Here is an 18401-nt window from a genome sequence, read left to right as displayed (position 1 = left end):
TTTATACCTAATTTATATCCTATTGTGACTATATCTACAGCAAGTTACAACTAATATTTTAAAATCTATAAATAAGAAAAGAACATATCATAAAATATAATGGTATCAAAATGCTAAGAACCTTCGATTCAAAGACACTTATTCATCCTGCCTCTTTTTATATGCAACTTTCTGAAGACTAGGTACTATTCTGGGAATGAAATTTTGTTTTGTAGTATTTCCAATGGAAGATACTTCTGCTGAAAAAGATAGTGGAGTGAAAATGCAGTTTTCTGTTCTGTTGAACTGAGGTTAAAACATTCTATATGAGCCCATGACTTGTGATAACTACAGGAAAGACACAATCATTTCATTTGCCAAAATGTATAAACGAGAGATGAGAAAAGTGAAAAATAGAAGCAAAAAAGGTCATGAGGTGCAGAAAAAGTTCCAAGGAAAGAAAGGCAAGTCAATCAGCAATTGACAAGACTTATTAAGACCACAGAGTTTATCAGCTAAGATTATACTGAAGAGCTCCTTTTCACTGGACTTTATCACTCTTGGTCCTCTACACCCTCAAGTCCCATTCTACTACATGACATCTCCTAAAAATGGAAAGCCTCAGTTTCATTAATACACAGGACAGCTGATGAGATTTTCAAGAGATTTTAGTATCACTGTTTTTACCTTTCTGTAGTTTAACTTTAGCAATTTAAAGAAAAGAAAGGATAAACATTACCATAGCCTTAGATCTTAATATTTCAAACTTTAATCACAATCTGTTCATTTTCTAATTGAATAGAATTTTATTTGCTAAAAGTATCTCTAAGAGGGAAGTTTACAGTGATATAAGTTTATATCATGAAACAAGGAAAATCTCAAATGAACAATCTAATCTTATACCTAAAGCAACTAGAGAGATAAGAATAAACAAAACCCAAAATTAGTAGAAGGAAAGAATTCATAAGTCTCATGAAGTAGATACTAAAAAACAACAGAAAGTCAAAAAATTAAAAGTTAGTTCTTTGAAAAGATAAACAAAATTGATAAACCTTTACTCAGAATCAACAAGGAAAAAAGGGAAAGGGTCCAAATCAATGAAGTGAAAGTGTTAGTCACTCAGCTGTGTTTGACTCTTTGTGACCTCATGGACTGTTGCTCATCAGACTACTCTGTCCATAGAATTCTCCAGGCAAGTATACTGGAGTGGGTAGCCACTCCCTTCTCCAGGGGATCTTCCTGATCCAGGAATCAAACCAGGGTCTGCAGGCAGATTCTTTACTGTTTGAGCCACCAGGGAAGCCTCAAATCAATAAAATTATCAATGAAAAAGAAGTTACAACCAACACCACAGAAATACAAAGGACCACAAGAGACTGCTGGGTTTTCCTGGTGGCTCAGACGGTAAAGAATTTGCCTACAAAGCAGGAGACCCAGGTTTATAAATCCTTAAAAAGGTACAATCTCTCAAGAATGAACAAGGAAGAAATAGAAAATATGACAGACCAATTGTAAGTACTGAAATTAAACCTGTAACTTTAAAACTTTCAACAAACAAAAGTCCAGGACCAGAAGACTTAACATATAAATTTTACCAAACATTTGGAGAAAAGTTAACAACTATCCTTCTGAAACTATTTCAAAAACTGCAGAGAAAGGTACACTTCCAAACTCATGGTATGAAGCCACCATCACCCTAATACAGAAAACAGACAAAGGTACTCCCCAAAAGAAAATCACAGGCCAATATCACCGATGAAAAATCCTCAACAGAATATTAGCAAACTGAATCCAACAATTCATTAAAAGGATCATATACCAGTAGTCATGTATGTATGTGAGAGCTGGACCATAAAGAAGGTTGAGTGCTGAAGAACTGATGCTTTTGAATTGTGGTCCTGGAGAAGACTCTTGAGAGTCCCTTGGACTGCAAGATCAAAACAGGAAATGAACCCTGACTATTTATTGGAAGGACTGATGCTAAAGCCAAACATTCAATACTTCAGCCGCCTGATGCAAAGAACTGACTGAAAGACCCTGATGCTGGGGAAGATTGAATGCAGGGGGAGAAGGGGGCGACAGAGGATGAGATGGTTGGATGGCATCACAGTCTCAGTGGACATGAGTTTGAGCAAACTCTGGGAGATAGTGAAGGACAGGGAAGTGTGGCATGCTGCAATTCATGGGATGCAGAGTAAAATGCGACTTAGCAACTGAAAAACAAATGCCATGATCAAGTGGCATTTATCCCAGGGATACAAAGATTTTTCAATATCCACAAATTAATCAGTGTAATATATACCACATTCACAAACTGAAGAATAAAAGTCATATGACCATATCAATAAATGCAGAAAAAGCTTTTGATAAAATTTAACATCCATTTATGATAAAAACTCTCCAGAAAGTGGGAATAGAGGGAACATATCTCAACATAATACAGGCCATTTATGACAAACCCACAGTAAACATCATACTCAACACATTTCCTCTAAGATCAGGTACAAGACAAGGATGTCCACACTTGCCACTTTTACTCGGTGCAGTTTTGGAAGTTCTGGCCATGGCAGTCAAAAAAGAAAGAGAAATTTAAAAAAAAATTCAAATTGGAAAAGAGGTAAAACTGTCACTATTTGCAGATGACATAACACTATATTTGCTTCCCTGGTGGCTCAGCTGGTAAAAAACTTGCCCACAATGTGGGAGACCTGGGTTTGATCCCTGGGTTGGGAAAATCCCCCAGAGAAGGGAACAGCTACCCACTCCAGTATTCTGCCAGAATTCCATGGACTATATAGTCCATGGGGTCACAAAGAGTCAGACATGACTGAGAGACTTTCATACATAGAAAACCCTAAAGATGCTACCAGAAAACTTCTAGAGCACATCAGTGAATGTGGTAAAGTTGCAGGATACAAAATTAACATACAGAAATCTATTGCATTTCCATACATTCACAATGGAAGATCAGAAAGAGAAATTAAGGAAACAATTTCACTTACCATCACATCAAAGATGAAAATATCTAGAAAGAGACCTGTCTAAGGAGGCAAAAGACCTATACTCTGAAAATGGTAAGACACTGATGAAAGAAACTGAAGATGACACAAACAGGTGGAAAGATATACCATGTTCCTGAACCGGAAGAATTAATGTTGTTAAAATGACTCCCTACCCAAGGCAATTTACAGATTCACTTTGGAGTATGGTATGAAGGTTCCTTAAAAACTAAAAATAGAGCTATCATATGCTCCTGCAATCCTACTCCTGGGGATATATCTGAAGAAAACCATAATTTGAAAAGATACAACCTAAATGTCCATGAACAGATGAATGGATAAAGAATATGTGGTATATATATATTTACTCAGTTATAAAAAAGAACAAAATAATGCCATTTGCAGCAACATGGATAGACCTAGAGATAACCATACTAAGAAAAGTAACACAGACAGAGAAAGACAAATATCATAGGATATCACTTATAAGTGGAATCTAAAAAAATAGATACAAATGAACTTATCTACAAAACAGAAATAGACCCACAGACATAGAAAACAAACTTACAGTTACCAAGGTTGAAAGTGGGGAGGGATAAACTAGCAAGTTGGGATTAGCATATACACATATGCTTCCCAAGTGGCTCAGTGGTAAACAATCTAGCTGCTAATGCAGGAGCCACAGGAAACGTGGGTTCAATCCCTGGGTCAGAAAGATCCCCTGAAGGAGGAAATGGCAACTCATTCCAGTATTCTTGCCTGGAAAATTCCATGGACAGAGGAGCCTGGTGGGCTACAGTCCATGTGGGTCACAAAGAATCATATGGACATGACTGCATGACTGAGCACCCATGCACTACTATATACAAAGTGAATAACCAATAAGAACCTACTGGATAGCCCAGAGGACTATACTCAATACTTTGTAACAACTTGAACTTCCTTGATGGACCAGGGGTTAAGAATCCACCTTGCAATGTAGAAGATATGGGTCTGATCCCTGGTCTATGAACTAAGGTCACATAAGCTGTAGAGCAACTAACCCTGCATGCTGCTACTACTGAGTGCATGTGCTCCAGAGCCATAGGAAGAACACACATGCCACAACTAGAGAGTCCATGGCCTCAGCAAAAGTTCCCACATGACTTGTGTGCTGCAAGTTAAGAGCTGATGCTTCCAAATAAATATATAAATGAATACTTTAAAATATATATTTTGTAATAACCTATAAAGAAAAACATTGGAGAAGGCAATGGCAACCCACTCCAGTGTTCTTGCCTGGAGAATCCCAGGGACAGAAGCCTGGTCAGGGCTGCCATCTATGGGGTCGCACAGAGTTGGACACAACCGACGCGACTTAGCAGCAGCAGCAGCATAAAGAAAAACATTAAAAAAACTAATGCCATCACTTCATGCCAAATAGATGGGAAAAAATAGGAAACAGTGACGGACTTCCTTTTCTTGAGCTCTAAAATCACCGTAGACAGTGACTGCAGCCATGAAATTAAAAGATGCTTGGTTGGATGGCACTACTGACACAAGGGACAAGAGTTTGAGCAAATTCTGGGAGATAGTGAAAGACAGGGAAGCCTGGTGTGCTGCGGTCCACGGGATCACCAAGAGTTGGAGACGACTGAGCTACTGAACAACAATAATAAAGGAAACAAATTTAAATATATATATAATTAAGCCACTATGCTGTATACCTGAAACTAACACAACATTGTAAATCAACTATACTTCAATTTAAAAATAAGTAAATAAAATTTTTAAAAATTAAAAATTGCTAAAAAATAATCATTTGCAATACTTCAAAAAATAATCCTAGGATCAACAAGACTATCGAAAATCATAGTTTCATATGAAATCAAATAATCTGATCACTGTGTGAAGAGATGAATTACTCAATGATCACATGAACTAAAATCAGGAATCTCCAAATGAACTATCCTTTACAGCTTGTCAGTAACAAGCAGAAGCAAATATTACGCACACATAGGCCTCATCGACATTATCAGAACTCCAAAATGTTTCTCGTAAGCAATTGGTTAAAATATTCTTAAGGTGTAGGTTCCTTATATTAAAAACTTTTAAAAGAATAATTATAAATACTAAGTTTTTCCAGTGTTTGAAAAATGTATATCATTTGTTGGCATATCACAACTATCAAAATAATAAAATTTAATTTAAAAAAACCTCACCTGAACTGGATCAAGTTCTTCCTTGGTGTCTAGTCTTCGATAGTATACACTAACAAAAATAAAATTTTAAGGTTAAAAATATAGATGGCAATAAAATTGACCATCTTTATATATCTATTTAAAATTCATACTGTTATATACAAATACAAAAACATATGGAAACATATGGAACTCTAAGTAACTCTATTCATTCCAGATCATAATATTATTGAGTTTTCTAAAAATTATATTGTTATAAGAGAGATATTTTATGATAAAGTTAAACTATGTGTACAAAATCTTAGTAGGGACATTTGATGATTTGATAAATGTCTTAATAGTTTAATGATATTATAGCAGCTGAACAAACAAAAACTGGAGCTATTATAGAAGAATAATTCCTCTGTATATCTTCTAGTGAGTAAAACAGTAAAACAATAATGACCATTTAAATACTATATAATAATATATGATGTTATATATATATTATATATTAATGTAATATACATCAGATAGATACATTAATATAACCTAGCTAAAACCTACTTGTTTTCTGTATCATCAATGCAGAGTTTAGATGGTACACAGTTAGGTGACATTGGAAGTTCTATATCATGCTTTCTTAGGGGCATTTTTATGTCTTTATTCATATTCACATGCATTGGTTTTCTCACAGTTTCTAGAATGAAAAAAATATAATTTATAAAAAATTATAAGAAAAATAAAATCTTTTTAAAGCATCATTTGATATACTATGTTCATTAAATAAATGCACATTTTAGAAATTTACTGAAACCACCTGTATTCTATATATGCTAGAAGTCATTACAATACTATCTCAGATATTTTGAATCATTCTTTTTACTTTATCATCTTATATACTCCTCTTGAAAGGGGTTCTATTAAATCCCTTCTACTTTTTTCTTCCTCTAATACTTCCTTGAAACCCAGACCATATCAGATATTGTCTTACACATTCTCATAGCACTATATAGGTTCTCTGTTATAACACTTACCATCCTTTCTTGTTCATGATTAACTCTATTTCCCTCACTAGATTTTTTAAATTTATAGAAGCAGAATATTTGTGTGTCTTTATAGAAAAAGTCTCTGTTTCATCTGTTCAGTATTTGTAACAACTTTTCTTTCCTGGGAAATGTTTTTTACACATGCATCAACTATACAGTTCTAGTGGAGACTTTCCACCATCTTATAAAACCCTGCCTTTCGGTAAAAATAATTGGTGAAGGGGTAGACATCTAACCCAAGAAGAATTAAGAACTGTTCCCTCTGTTTAGGAGTAATTGTTCCAGTGCTAAGACCTGGGGTAAGGCAACGCTCCTTCAATGGAATTTTCAAAAGTTCAGGACCAGGTGAAACATCTCTCAGTATTTCTCTAATGGCAAAAGTAGGAGAGATGAGCAATGTTGGTTTTTTAAGGTAATGTTTTAAACCCCAATGATGAAGGCAGTCTGAGAGAATGAAGCTAATATCTGAAGTGAGAAAGAATCTTGATTGAATTCAAAGCCTCTGATTCAAGCAGTTTCTGAAGCCCAGCTGCACCACTGCCCTTCCTTTTAGTTAAGTACCTTGGTCCTTTCAAGGCTGCTGTAACTGGATGCCATAGACTGGGTGGATTATGAACAACAGAAGTTTATTTCTCAGTCTGGAGGCTGGGATGTCCAAGATCAAGGTGCTGGCAAATTTGGTGTCTGGTGAGGGCCTGCTTCCTGTTTCTCAGACAACCATCTTCTCTCCCTGTGCTCTCAGATGGTAATGGGAGAAAGAGCTCTCTGGGGTTTCGTTGTTGTTGTTGTTCAGTCACTAAGCTGTGTTCAACTCTTTGCAACCCCATGGATTGCAGCATGCCAAGCTTCTCTGTCCTTCACTATCTCAGACTTTGCTCAGATTCATGTCCATTGAGTCGGTGATGCTATCTAACCATCTCATCCTCTGCTGCCTTTTTCTCCTTTTGCCCTCAGTCTTTCCCAGCATCAGTGTCTTTTCCAATGACTTGGTTCTTCACAAAGTATTGGAGCTTCAGCTTCAACATCAGTCCTTCCAATGAATATTCAGGGTTGATTTCCTTTCAGATCAGATCAGTCCCTCAGTCGTGTCCGACTCTTTGCGACCCCATGAATCGATTTCCTTTAGGGTTGACTTATTTGAATGTATCAATTCTCTCCCACACCGCACTCTTTACATCCAGCTCTCACATCAGCACATGACTACTGAAAAAACCATAGCTTTGACTATATACATACCTTTGTCAGTAAAGTGACACCTCTGCTTTTTAATATGCTGTCTAGGCTTCTCATAGTTTTCCTTCCAAGGAGCAAGTGTCTTTTAATTTCATGGCTGCAGTCACTGTCCACAGTGATTTCGGAGCCCAAGAAAAGAAAATCTGTCACTGCATCTACTTTCTGCCCTTCTACTCACCATGAAGTGACGGAACTGGATGCCATGATCTTCATTTTTTGAATGTTGAGGTTTAAGCCAGCTTTTACACTCTCCTCTTTCACCCTCATCAAAAGAATCTTTAGTTCCTCCTCACTTTTTACCATTAGAGTGGTATCATCTGCATATCTGAGTTGTTGATATTTCTTTAATAAGGGTACAATTGTATTCATGAGAGTTCCACCCTTATGACCTAATTGCCTCCTAAAAGTCCCTCCTAAACCATTACATTACAAGTTGGAATTTCAATACATCAATTTGGACGGGGGAACACAAACATTCAGTTCATAACATTATTTGAATGTCAGCTGAGCCTTACTTATAAAGTCTTGTTTTAAAGGAGAGTAAAAATACCTCTATCCTCTACCCTTCTAAACTCCCACCTGGGGCTCCTGTGACAAAAGATGGACTAACAAGAGGAAAGTATACAAACTTATTTAATATAAGTTTTACATAGAAAACTTCATAAGAAAATGAAGACCCAAAGAAGTGTTTAAACCTGAGTATTTTTACGTTAGGTTTGATGAAGAATGGAAAAGTTATGGAGAATGTGATAGGACAAAAAAGGAGTATGAGCACAGTGTGTAGTAAATTGGGGAAAACAGCAGTCCTGTTCATTTAGATTCCTCTCAGTGTCCCTCTGTCTTTGAGATAAAGATGTTCCCTGGTTGAGGAACTAAGATCCTGTATGCTGCACATGGTCCAATTAAAAAAAAAAGTAAAAACTGTTTGACTCAAAATTATAGAACTCTTAAAAGAAAATATAGCAAACATAAAGGGTAAGCTCTTTGTTCTCCATTTTGGTAATTTTTTGCATTTGACATCAAAACAAAGGCAAATGAAGCAAAAATAAACAACTGAGACTACATTAAACTAAAAAGCTACTGCATAACAGAAGAAACCATTAACAAAATGAAAAGACAACCTAAGGAACGGGAGAAAGTATTTGTAAATCACATATTTGATAAGGGGTTAATATCCACAATATATAAAGAATTTACATAACTCATTAGCAAAAAAAACTAATTTAAATATGGGCGGAGGACTTGAATAGATATTTTTCTAAAAACGACATACAAATGGCAAGGGGTACTCAATATTAGTAATCATCAGGAAAATGCAAAGCAAAACTACAATAACACATCTTCTCAAACCTGTCAGAAGGAATTATCAAAAAGAAAGAGATAACAAGTGCCGACAAGAATGTGGAGAAAAGGAAACACCTGTGCACTGCTGGTGGAAATGCAAATTGGTTCAGCCACTATGGAGAACAGAATGGAGGTTCCTCAAAAAATTAGAAGACTAACACAAGATTCAGCAATACCCCTTCTGGGTATATATCCAAAAGAAATGAAAAAGGATCCTGAAGACAAATCTGCACTCTCATGTTCACTGAAGTATTATTCACAATAACCAAGATATGGAAACAACCTAAGTGTCTGTCAACGGATGAACAGATGTGGTGTATACATAAAATAGTCTTCAGCCTTGAGAAAGAAGAAAATCCTGCCAATTATGACAACATGGATGGACCATGAAAATATTACGCTAAGTGAAATAAGCCAGACAGAAAAAGACAAATACAGCATGGTATCACTTACATGTGGAACCTTGAAAAAACAAAAAAGTCAAACTCATAGAAACACAGAGTAGAAAGTGGTTTCCAGGGGCTGAGGATGAGAGAGAAGGGGAAATAGGCAGAGGCTGGCAAAAGGGCACAAACTTTGAGCTGTATGATGATTAAGATCTGAAGATCTAATGTAAAATGTGAGTATAGTTGATAATATTATATAAGTGAAGAAAGTAAAATCAGATTTACAACAAAAAATTTTATTCCTAAAGTCCATGAATTATGTATTTACTTTTACTACAGTAAAAGTTTTTACTTTCGTAAACTGCTCTGTGGAGGGAGAAACAAAAAATGACAGAGAAAAGAAAAGAGGGGATACTAAGAATACTATAATCAATTTCTATCTATCATTTATGAACTCTTTTAAGCTCTCATTTTAGCACTTGTTTTAAAAATTAAGTATCAGACAAAGGTCCCTTGAGATAGAAAAAAAAGTAGTCTGATTAAACTTTTTTATTTACTTAAAGAATCAAAGTGCAAGCCAAAATGAACTTTATTTTGAAGTATTAAGACTACTACAATTAACATCCCAAGAATGCCTGAGAAATTATTTATGTTGTGAGATAGGAAACTAATCATTGAGACAAAAATCTTTTCAGCTCTTCCTTTTTAAATAGATTTTCTAAATAGTATAAAATAATAAACACATTTATTTCCTGCTCTTTAGCTGAACTTTGGTAACTAACTGCCAAGACAGAAAAATGTAATAACTGAAACAGCTGCACTGTAATAAGTCTAACCATGCCTTATAAAATTAATTTTATATAACATTTATATAAACTAAAAATAAAAATAAATGGATTAAGGAATAAGAGATTTTAAGCAAAAATTAACAAATCTTCTTATTTAAGCAGGCAACTAAGTTTTAAAAGTTTCCTTTCCACATCCTTTGAGTTCTAAAATTACACTTATTAGAAAATTAAATCTTATAATCACATTGAAATTTAAAAAATGGTATTAGAAAAATTTACTCACCAGATATTTTCTTCTGGCAAGATATCTGATTTACCATATACAGGTTAAGGAGGTCTAAACTGACAGTAGAATTTTTGACAGGGGATAAAACTCCCAGTAATTTCATTTTTGATTTTAACCTTTTCTTTTCAAAATATTCCTAAAATAATTAGAAATAGAAAGTTATTGCAGCAACTATATGGTTTCAGGCAGAATCACAAATAATAAAAAGCAATAATGCAATCAAATAAATGACAATATTTTTATATTCTTATGGCACACTATATGTTTACAAATGAATTAAAGTCAACCATGAAACTAGCAGTTTGCCTAAAGAGTCTAAATTTCACAGCCTCCTATACTACTGGTGGTAGAAATGTGAGATAATTCTCATCTGATAGCTTCTATTTCCACTGAAATATGAGACAAGGTCATCTAATATCAAGGTAAAAAGAACAGGGTTGGGGAAGAGAGGCTTGAGGAGACAAAGGACGGTATGAAATTTTCAAAGAGTAAGAAAGTGACATGACTAGAGATCAATCCTTTAGGAAAGTGCCGTGAGTCTTTTCTTATAAATGTTCAAAAGAATGATCAAAATACTTTTAAGATTATTTTTTTAAAAATAGTCTGGGGACAGACTACATTCATAGATTATTTAGTATCAAGTGCCTATGTTACACACAATTCTAGGAATAGGAGATACAGAATGATTAAAAGTGGTAAGGTATTCTGTAAGATCCCTTTTTTATGAACATATATTAATGGAGTGGGAGAAGAGAACAGAATCAATAAATTTATAAGAAAATACCAGACTTTGGAGAGGGTGTGGAGAAAAGGGAACCCTCTTACACTGTTGATGGGAATGCAAACTAGTACAGCCACTATGGAGAACAGTGTGGAGATTCCTTAAAAAACTGGAAATAGAACTGCCTTATGATCCAGCAATCCCACTGCTGGGCATACACACTGAGGAAACCAGAAGGGAAACAGACACGTGTACCCCAATGTTCATCGCAGCACTGTTTATAATAGCCAGGACATGGAAGCAACCTAGATGTTCATCAACAGATGAATGGATAAGAAAGCTGTGGTACATATACACAATGGAGTATTATTCAGCCATCAAAAAGAATACATTTGAATCAGTTCTAATGAGGTGGATGAAACTGGAGCCTATTATACAGAGTGAAGTAAGCCAGAAAGAAAAACACCAATACAGTATACTAACGCATATATATGGAATTTAGAAAGATGGTAACAATAACCCTGTGTACGAGACAGCAAAACAGACACTGATGTATAGAACAGTCTTATGGACTCTGTGGGAGAGGGAGAGGGTGGGAAGATTTGGGAGAATGGCATTGAAACATGTAAAATATCATGTAGGAAACGAGTTTCCAGTCCAGGTTCGATGCACGATACTGGATGCTTGGGGCTGGTGCACTGGGACGACCCAGAGGGATGGAATGGGGAGGGAGGAGGGAGGAGGGTTCAGGATGGGGAACACATGTATACCTGTGGCGGATTCATTTTGATATTTGGCAAAACTAATACAATTATGTAAAGTTTAAAAATAAAATAAAATTAAAAAAAAAAAAAAAGAAAATACCAGACTTTGAAAAGAGTGATAAAAGGGAATACTGAAGAATGAGTAACTGGAGGGTGGGGAGCTATTTAGATGTAGTGATCAGAGAAAGTCAATCTAACAGATACTTTAGCTGAGACCTAAATATTGACAAGCCAGACACAAAATATCTCAAGGGAGACTATTCCAGAGAAAGGGAAGAAGAGTGGCAGAAAGAAGGTCATTGTGGTTGAAATACAATGAAAAAAAGGGCGAGCAGTAAAAACATAAAGTCAGAGAAGCAGGCAGGATGCAGATCCTTTAGGTACTTTTAGGCTATGGTTGCATGCGTGCTGCTCAGTCATGTCTGACTCTTGTGACCCCATGTGTGGCCTACCTGGCTCCTCTGTCCATGGAAGGACAAGAAAAGATTTCTCAGGTAAGAATAATGGAGTGAGTTGCCATTTCTTACTCCAGGGGATCTTCCCATCCCAGGGATTGAATCCACATCTTCTGCATTGGCAGGCGGATTCTTTACCACTACACCACCTGGGATTGTCAAGCTATGGTTAAATCAGATTTATTCTAAAAGCAATGAAAAGCAATTGAGGTTTTTGAGGAGACGATAAATTCTGGCTTGTGTTTTTCAAAAAAAAATCATGCTAACAATTGTGTGAAGAACAGAATACAAAATCCAGAAAAATAAATGACCCAATCAAAAAATGGGCCAAAGAACTAAATAGACATTTCTCCAAAGAAGACATACAGATGGCTAACAAACACATGAAAAGATGCTCAACATCACTCATTATCAGAGAAATGCAAATCAAAACCACTATGAGGTACCATTTCACACCAGTCAGAATGGCTGCGATCCAAAAGTCTACAAGTAATAAATGCTGGAGAGGGTGTGGAGAAAAGGGAACCCTCTTACACTGTTGGTGGGAATGCAAACTAGTACAGCCACTATGGAGAACAGTGTGGAGATTCCTTAAAAAACTGGAAATAGAACTGCCTTATGATCCAGCAATCCCACTGCTGGGCATACACACTGAGGAAACCAGAAGGGAAACAGACACGTGTACCCCAATGTTCATCGCAGCACTGTTTATAATAGCCAGGACATGGAAGCAACCTAGATGTCCATCAGCAGATGAATGGATAAGAAAGCAGTGGTACATATACACAATGGAGTATTATTCAGCCATTAAAAAGAATACATTTGAACCAGTTCTAATGAGGTGGATGAAACTGGAGCCTATTATACAGAGTGAAGTAAGCCAGAAAGAAAAACACCAATACAGTATACTAACGCATATATATGGAATTTAGAAAGATGGTAACAATAACCCTGTGTACGAGACAGCAAAACAGACACTGATGTATAGAACAGTCTTATGGACTCTGTGGGAGAGGGAGAGGGTGGGAAGATTTGGGAGAATGGCATTGAAACATGTAAAATATCATGTAGGAAACGAGTTTCCAGTCCAGGTTCGATGCACGATACTGGATGCTTGGGGCTGGTGCACTGGGACGACCCAGAGGGATGGAATGGGGAGGGAGGAGGGAGGAGGGTTCAGGATGGGGAACACATGTATACCTGTGGCGGATTCATTTTGATATTTGGCAAATCTAATACAGTTATGTAAAGTTTAAAAATAAAATAAAATTAAAAAAAAAGAAAGAAAAATTAAAATTATAAATATTAAAAAAAAAAAAGAATAAAAGAAAGAGCAAAAAATTTTTTGATAAACTCAATGGCATTAAAAGTGAGAACTTTCTTTCAAAGATATCATTAAGAAAGTAAAAGTAAAAGCTTCTGAGTACACATATAACTGACAAAGAATTCCTAGATATATAAAAACACAGTAAGAAAAAGACAAACAACCCAAATAAAAAATGAAAGAAATACTTGGAAATGTATCTCATGAAGCAGAAAATCTGAATGAAAAGATAGTCAGCCTCAGTAGTAATGAAGAAAAAAAACAGGTTAAATTTACAATAAGGCATCATTTCACTGAGGTAACAAATATCCTACTTTCATCACAATCACTCTCTTAACTTTTCTTTAAGTTTTACTACCTCTGAGGCTTCCCTGGTAGCTCAGTTGGTAAAGAATCCACCTGCAATGCAGGAGACCCCAGTTCAATTCCTGGGTTAGGAAGATCCACTGGAGAAGGGATAGGCTTCCCACTCCAGTATTCTTGGGTTTCCCTGGTGGCTCAGCTGGTAAAGAATCCATCTGCAATGCCGGAGACCTAGGTTCAATCCCTGGGTTGGGAGGATCCCCTGGAGAAGGGAAAGGCTACCCACTCCAGCATCCTGGCCTGGAGAATTCCATGGACTATATAGCCCATGGGCTTGCAAAGAGTCGGACACTACTGAGCGACTTTCACTTTCACCTCTGAACATATTTTTACTGTTTTAGGACATTTTGTAAATGAAATCTCACTGCTTGTATTTTTCTGTGAGTTTCTTCATTTGCTCAACATTCTGTTTTTGAGATTTATCTACAATAATTGCATGCAGATGATACATTTTCACTGCTGTACTTTGGGTATACCACAAGTTGCTTAACCATTCTACTGCTCCTGGACATTTATTTGGTGCTCCCTTTTCTCTCCCCTGTACCCTGTCCTTCTTCTTCCTCTCTTTCTTCTTCTTTCTATTTTGTTTGCTATTTAACAACAACAAAGATCCAAAGAAGCATGTACATATCTCAAGCTGTACATATGGAAGTTTCCTTGGGATATATATCACTTTTTTGCAAGATACACGCTCAACTTTAGTATGTAATACAATCAATGTAATTATTTTTAAAAAACACTAAAAAAAGTAGGAGATAGATTATAAGGTTATTATAGTACCCTGGGCAACCAATGATAATCATGTGGATAAGGGGGCTAACAGTATTAACTGTGAGAAGTGATCGGACTTGGGATATATTGGAACTGGATGACAAGAATCAACAATGCTCCATAATTCTGTGCCTGAGAAAAATGGGTAGCTAATTAAGCTATCTATAAGAATGAAGAAACTAAAATGGTCTTCCAGTTTCACTCAGGTGAATTTATTAACCTTGGAAAAATGCTCCAAAATATCACTGTTCTTGTAACACTATGATACACAATAAAAATATATTTTCTTTACCTTCTGCTTTCTCCTTTCCTGCTTGATCAGAACCCTGGTCCTGAAAAGGGAAGCAGGATTATTTTATAATGATTAAATAAATGGTCTCTAAAACAACTGCCATTTTATTTGAATTGAAGTCTTGGAATTAAAATCTAAAAGTAGCAATAATTATTTTCTGAGAAGAAACTATAAAAATGCTCTCAAATTATTTATAAAATATATACTGTTTCACAAAATTTTCCTGGATAAAAAACCCAAGAACTAATAAAACAGACTCTAGATCTATGGTGAATAATTAAGCATAAAATAAATCAGTTATAAAAATCAAGATAAGCAGAGAAATCAGTGCATTGGAAAGAATATATCACTGAAACACTCTTATCTGATAGCAATACTCTAGGTCAACACTGCTATTTTCTCTGCCTTTCCTTGTAATTCAATAATCTACTAAAATTAACACAGAATAGAGAGAAGATAAAAATCTATATAGGATCTAACAAAATGTTAAATTTATTATTAGAGCAACTTCAGTTACATTAGCTACGTGTATCTGAAACCTCAGAACTTCTTTAAAACACTGCTAGTCATTATGGATGTGCTTCAGACCACATAACTTTCATGCCAAAAACTGCACTGAATCCCAATGATAATGCAGCATTTAAGAGTTATAAAATATTTGCTCTATTAATAGTAGTGAAATGCTATAAAACATTTATTGATAATATAAGCAAATACGCACAATGTATCTTTTGGACATACATGAATTATGGTCTCAAATTCAATAGTTAAGAATTATAAATAAAATAACATAATGTATTCTAGTTATATGATATTATACAATAACATGACAATAAAATTGTTAATAATGAGTACCATATATCTTGCATCATTCTAGATACTCCAGAGGCTTTACATGTAAAAACTCATTTAATCTTCATAGCAACTCTATAAGGTAAGTTCTATTTTTACTCCCACTTCACTGATGAAGAAACTAGACACAGAGAGGTTAATTAATTTGTCCAATGTCACACTGCTAATAAGTGACAGAGCCAGGATTCAAATTCAAGAATTCTAGCTTGGAAATGTTAAATCAGTGCCTTCTACTTCCTTCTAAGCATGCTAATTGTGAATAAACAGAGCTGTTCATTTTTCCAAATGATTTTCATAAACTACATGAAGGACAGTTCTGAATATCCCTAGACTCTGCAGCTTACTGAACTTATTATTTACATATTTCCCAACAGATGTCTTAAATTGATCACTTTGAGGTCACTGAAAAATAAATCCAATCTATCATGCTCCATGCTGCATCATAAGTATACTGCTGGCATTCAAACTTTAGGAAAAAAAGGAAATAAATTACATTTCATTAACTCATCAAATGCTAAGGCTAGAATGGACCTTTGAGATTAGTTTATTCTCCATCATTTCAAAACTTAAAAAACTATGGCACAGAAAACGAAGTGACTTTTCAAAGTTCAGAAATATAAGATGCTGTAATAAAACTTAATCCAGATTATAAAGAGAAAATATAAACATCAATTTTATAAGTAGTTCCACATTGTAAAGATCAATATAATTAGGGATAAGTCAAAAACTAAATATAGTCTTCTTATGTATAAAACAACTGAACTTATTCCAGCCTGATTTTCCTTTATCCAGGACATTATCTTATGGCTTTTACTAAATTCTATGTACTAGATAATCCCCATTTCTATTTGCCTAAGAAAAAATTAATTAGGAATTCAAGACCAATTGCTAGATCAGCCTACTATCACTAAACCACAATGAAACTAAAAATGGATCCTGATGTATAAGTCAAAGGTAATTTCTTAAACATTTTAGACTATTATTAACGCAACAATGTTACTCTAAGCAGTACTCTATGTCTAAATGTTTTACTGAATACAGTCATTTTCAACTACTGACATTAAAAAAAGAGTATCAGTTAGGATTCATAGTTACAAGAAAGGAAAGCATCTTTGGTTAATTTAAATAGAAAATAAGTTAAAAGGAAGCTTTTGGATAACCAGTAGATCTGCCAAAGGGCTGAGGAAGCATGTTTGGCAATTGGCAGGAACAAGGAAGACTAAGCAGCTGTGGTGTCACAGTCAAAATTACACCATGATTAGTCTCAAAAGGATACCGCTGCTAGCACTTGTGACCACTGGACACCACTGACTGCAGCATTTCTACTCCTAAACAATGAACAACCACCTCTTCTGGCATCTTCTACCGTTACTAACCCTGAAAATTCAATCCTGTTGCAGCTCCTGCAGCTGCCTACTAGAATAGGCACCCTGCAGGCCTTATTTCTTTGGGTTACTAACTTGATTCAAGGTAAAAGATAAGTGCATCAGTCTGCGCTTAGATCATATGCCAATTCACTAGTAGCAAAACAGGCTGAAAGAGTTTTTTTTTTTTCCTTCTAGATTGTACAGAGGTAAGTAGGCTGTGCTGTGTGTGCATGCTAAGTCACTTCAGTTGTGTCTGACTCTTTGCGACCCTATGGACCATAGCCTGTCAGACTACTCTGTTCTTGGGATTCCCCAGGCAAGAATACTGAGGTGGGCTGTGCCTATTATCAAAATTCATAAGGTGAGAAACACCTCAGAAGTGGACAAGCTCAGATACTGGGCTGTCAAAGAGTGTAAATGTTCACTAAAGAGGAAAAAAAAGTGAAAGTGAGAGTGGCTCAGTTGTGTTCGACTCTTTGTGACCCCATGGACTATGCAGTCCATGGAATTCTCCAGGCCAGAATACTGGAGTGGGTGGAGCCATCTTTCTCCAGGGGATCTTCCCAACCCAGGGGTTGAACCCAGGTCTTCCGCATTGCAGGTGGATTCTTTACCAGCTGAACCACCAAGGAAGCCCAAGAACATTGGAGTGGGAAGCCTATCCCTTTTCCAGCGGATGTTCTCGATCCAGGAATTGAACCAGGGTCTCCTGCATTGCAGGCAGACTCTTTACCAGCTAAGATACCAGAGAAGCCCCATTAAAGAGATGTATAGTTAAAATAGTTAACAATCCAAAAGTGATTTTTTAATTTGGCTACATCAGGTATGTATTTGTATGTATGTACTTATATGTGTGCATGTTGGGAAGGCTCTCCTTCTCTCTCTCTATATATATACATATTCCTAACAGTTGCTTTTAACAGTTTCACTTAGATTAACATTAAAATAAGACAACAAAGGTGTTTCTTTCTCCCAAGGGTTAACCAAGATTGTCTCAGACAGAAAAAAAATTTTCTTCTGCCCTTCTAGGTTCTTCTGACTGGTCTAAGAATTAAGTTGACATGAGACACATTAACAGGAGAAAGCCAAACAAAAATTTAATAACATGTATGCATGAAAGTGGTGGTTTAGTCACTCAGTCATGTCTGACGCTTTGCAACCCTGTGGACTGTAGCCTGCCAGGCTACTCTGTCCATGGGGATTTTCCAGGCAAGAATACTGGAGTGGGTTGCCATTTCCTTCTCCAGGTGAATTTCCTGACCTAGAGAT

At 35.8% G+C, this 18401-nt stretch overlaps 1 protein-coding gene across 8 annotated transcripts in view; it reads right to left on the bottom strand.

Annotated features, from left to right (window-relative positions):
* REDIC1 (regulator of DNA class I crossover intermediates 1) overlaps positions 1-18401 on the bottom strand; it is an 81920-nt gene that overhangs the window by 50326 nt on the left and 13193 nt on the right. For 6 of the 8 annotated variants that reach the window (XM_055580751.1, XM_055580717.1, XM_055580708.1 and 3 more), the window contains 4 exons: positions 14914-14953; positions 10221-10359; positions 5705-5837; positions 5180-5228 (listed from right to left, as the gene is read on the bottom strand). In XM_055580751.1, the coding sequence (XP_055436726.1) occupies positions 5180-5228; positions 5705-5837; positions 10221-10359; positions 14914-14953 (361 nt within the window). The remainder of the gene's footprint in view (positions 1-5179; positions 5229-5704; positions 5838-10220; positions 10360-14913; positions 14954-18401) is intronic. The other 2 variants (XM_055580725.1, XM_055580743.1) reach the window with 2 other exon arrangements.

The sequence above is a fragment of the Bubalus kerabau genome, chromosome 1 (genome assembly GCF_029407905.1).
Source record: "Bubalus kerabau isolate K-KA32 ecotype Philippines breed swamp buffalo chromosome 1, PCC_UOA_SB_1v2, whole genome shotgun sequence".
Classification (NCBI taxonomy): domain Eukaryota; kingdom Metazoa; phylum Chordata; class Mammalia; order Artiodactyla; family Bovidae; genus Bubalus; species Bubalus kerabau.
This window is presented reverse-complemented; position numbering and strand designations above follow the sequence as displayed.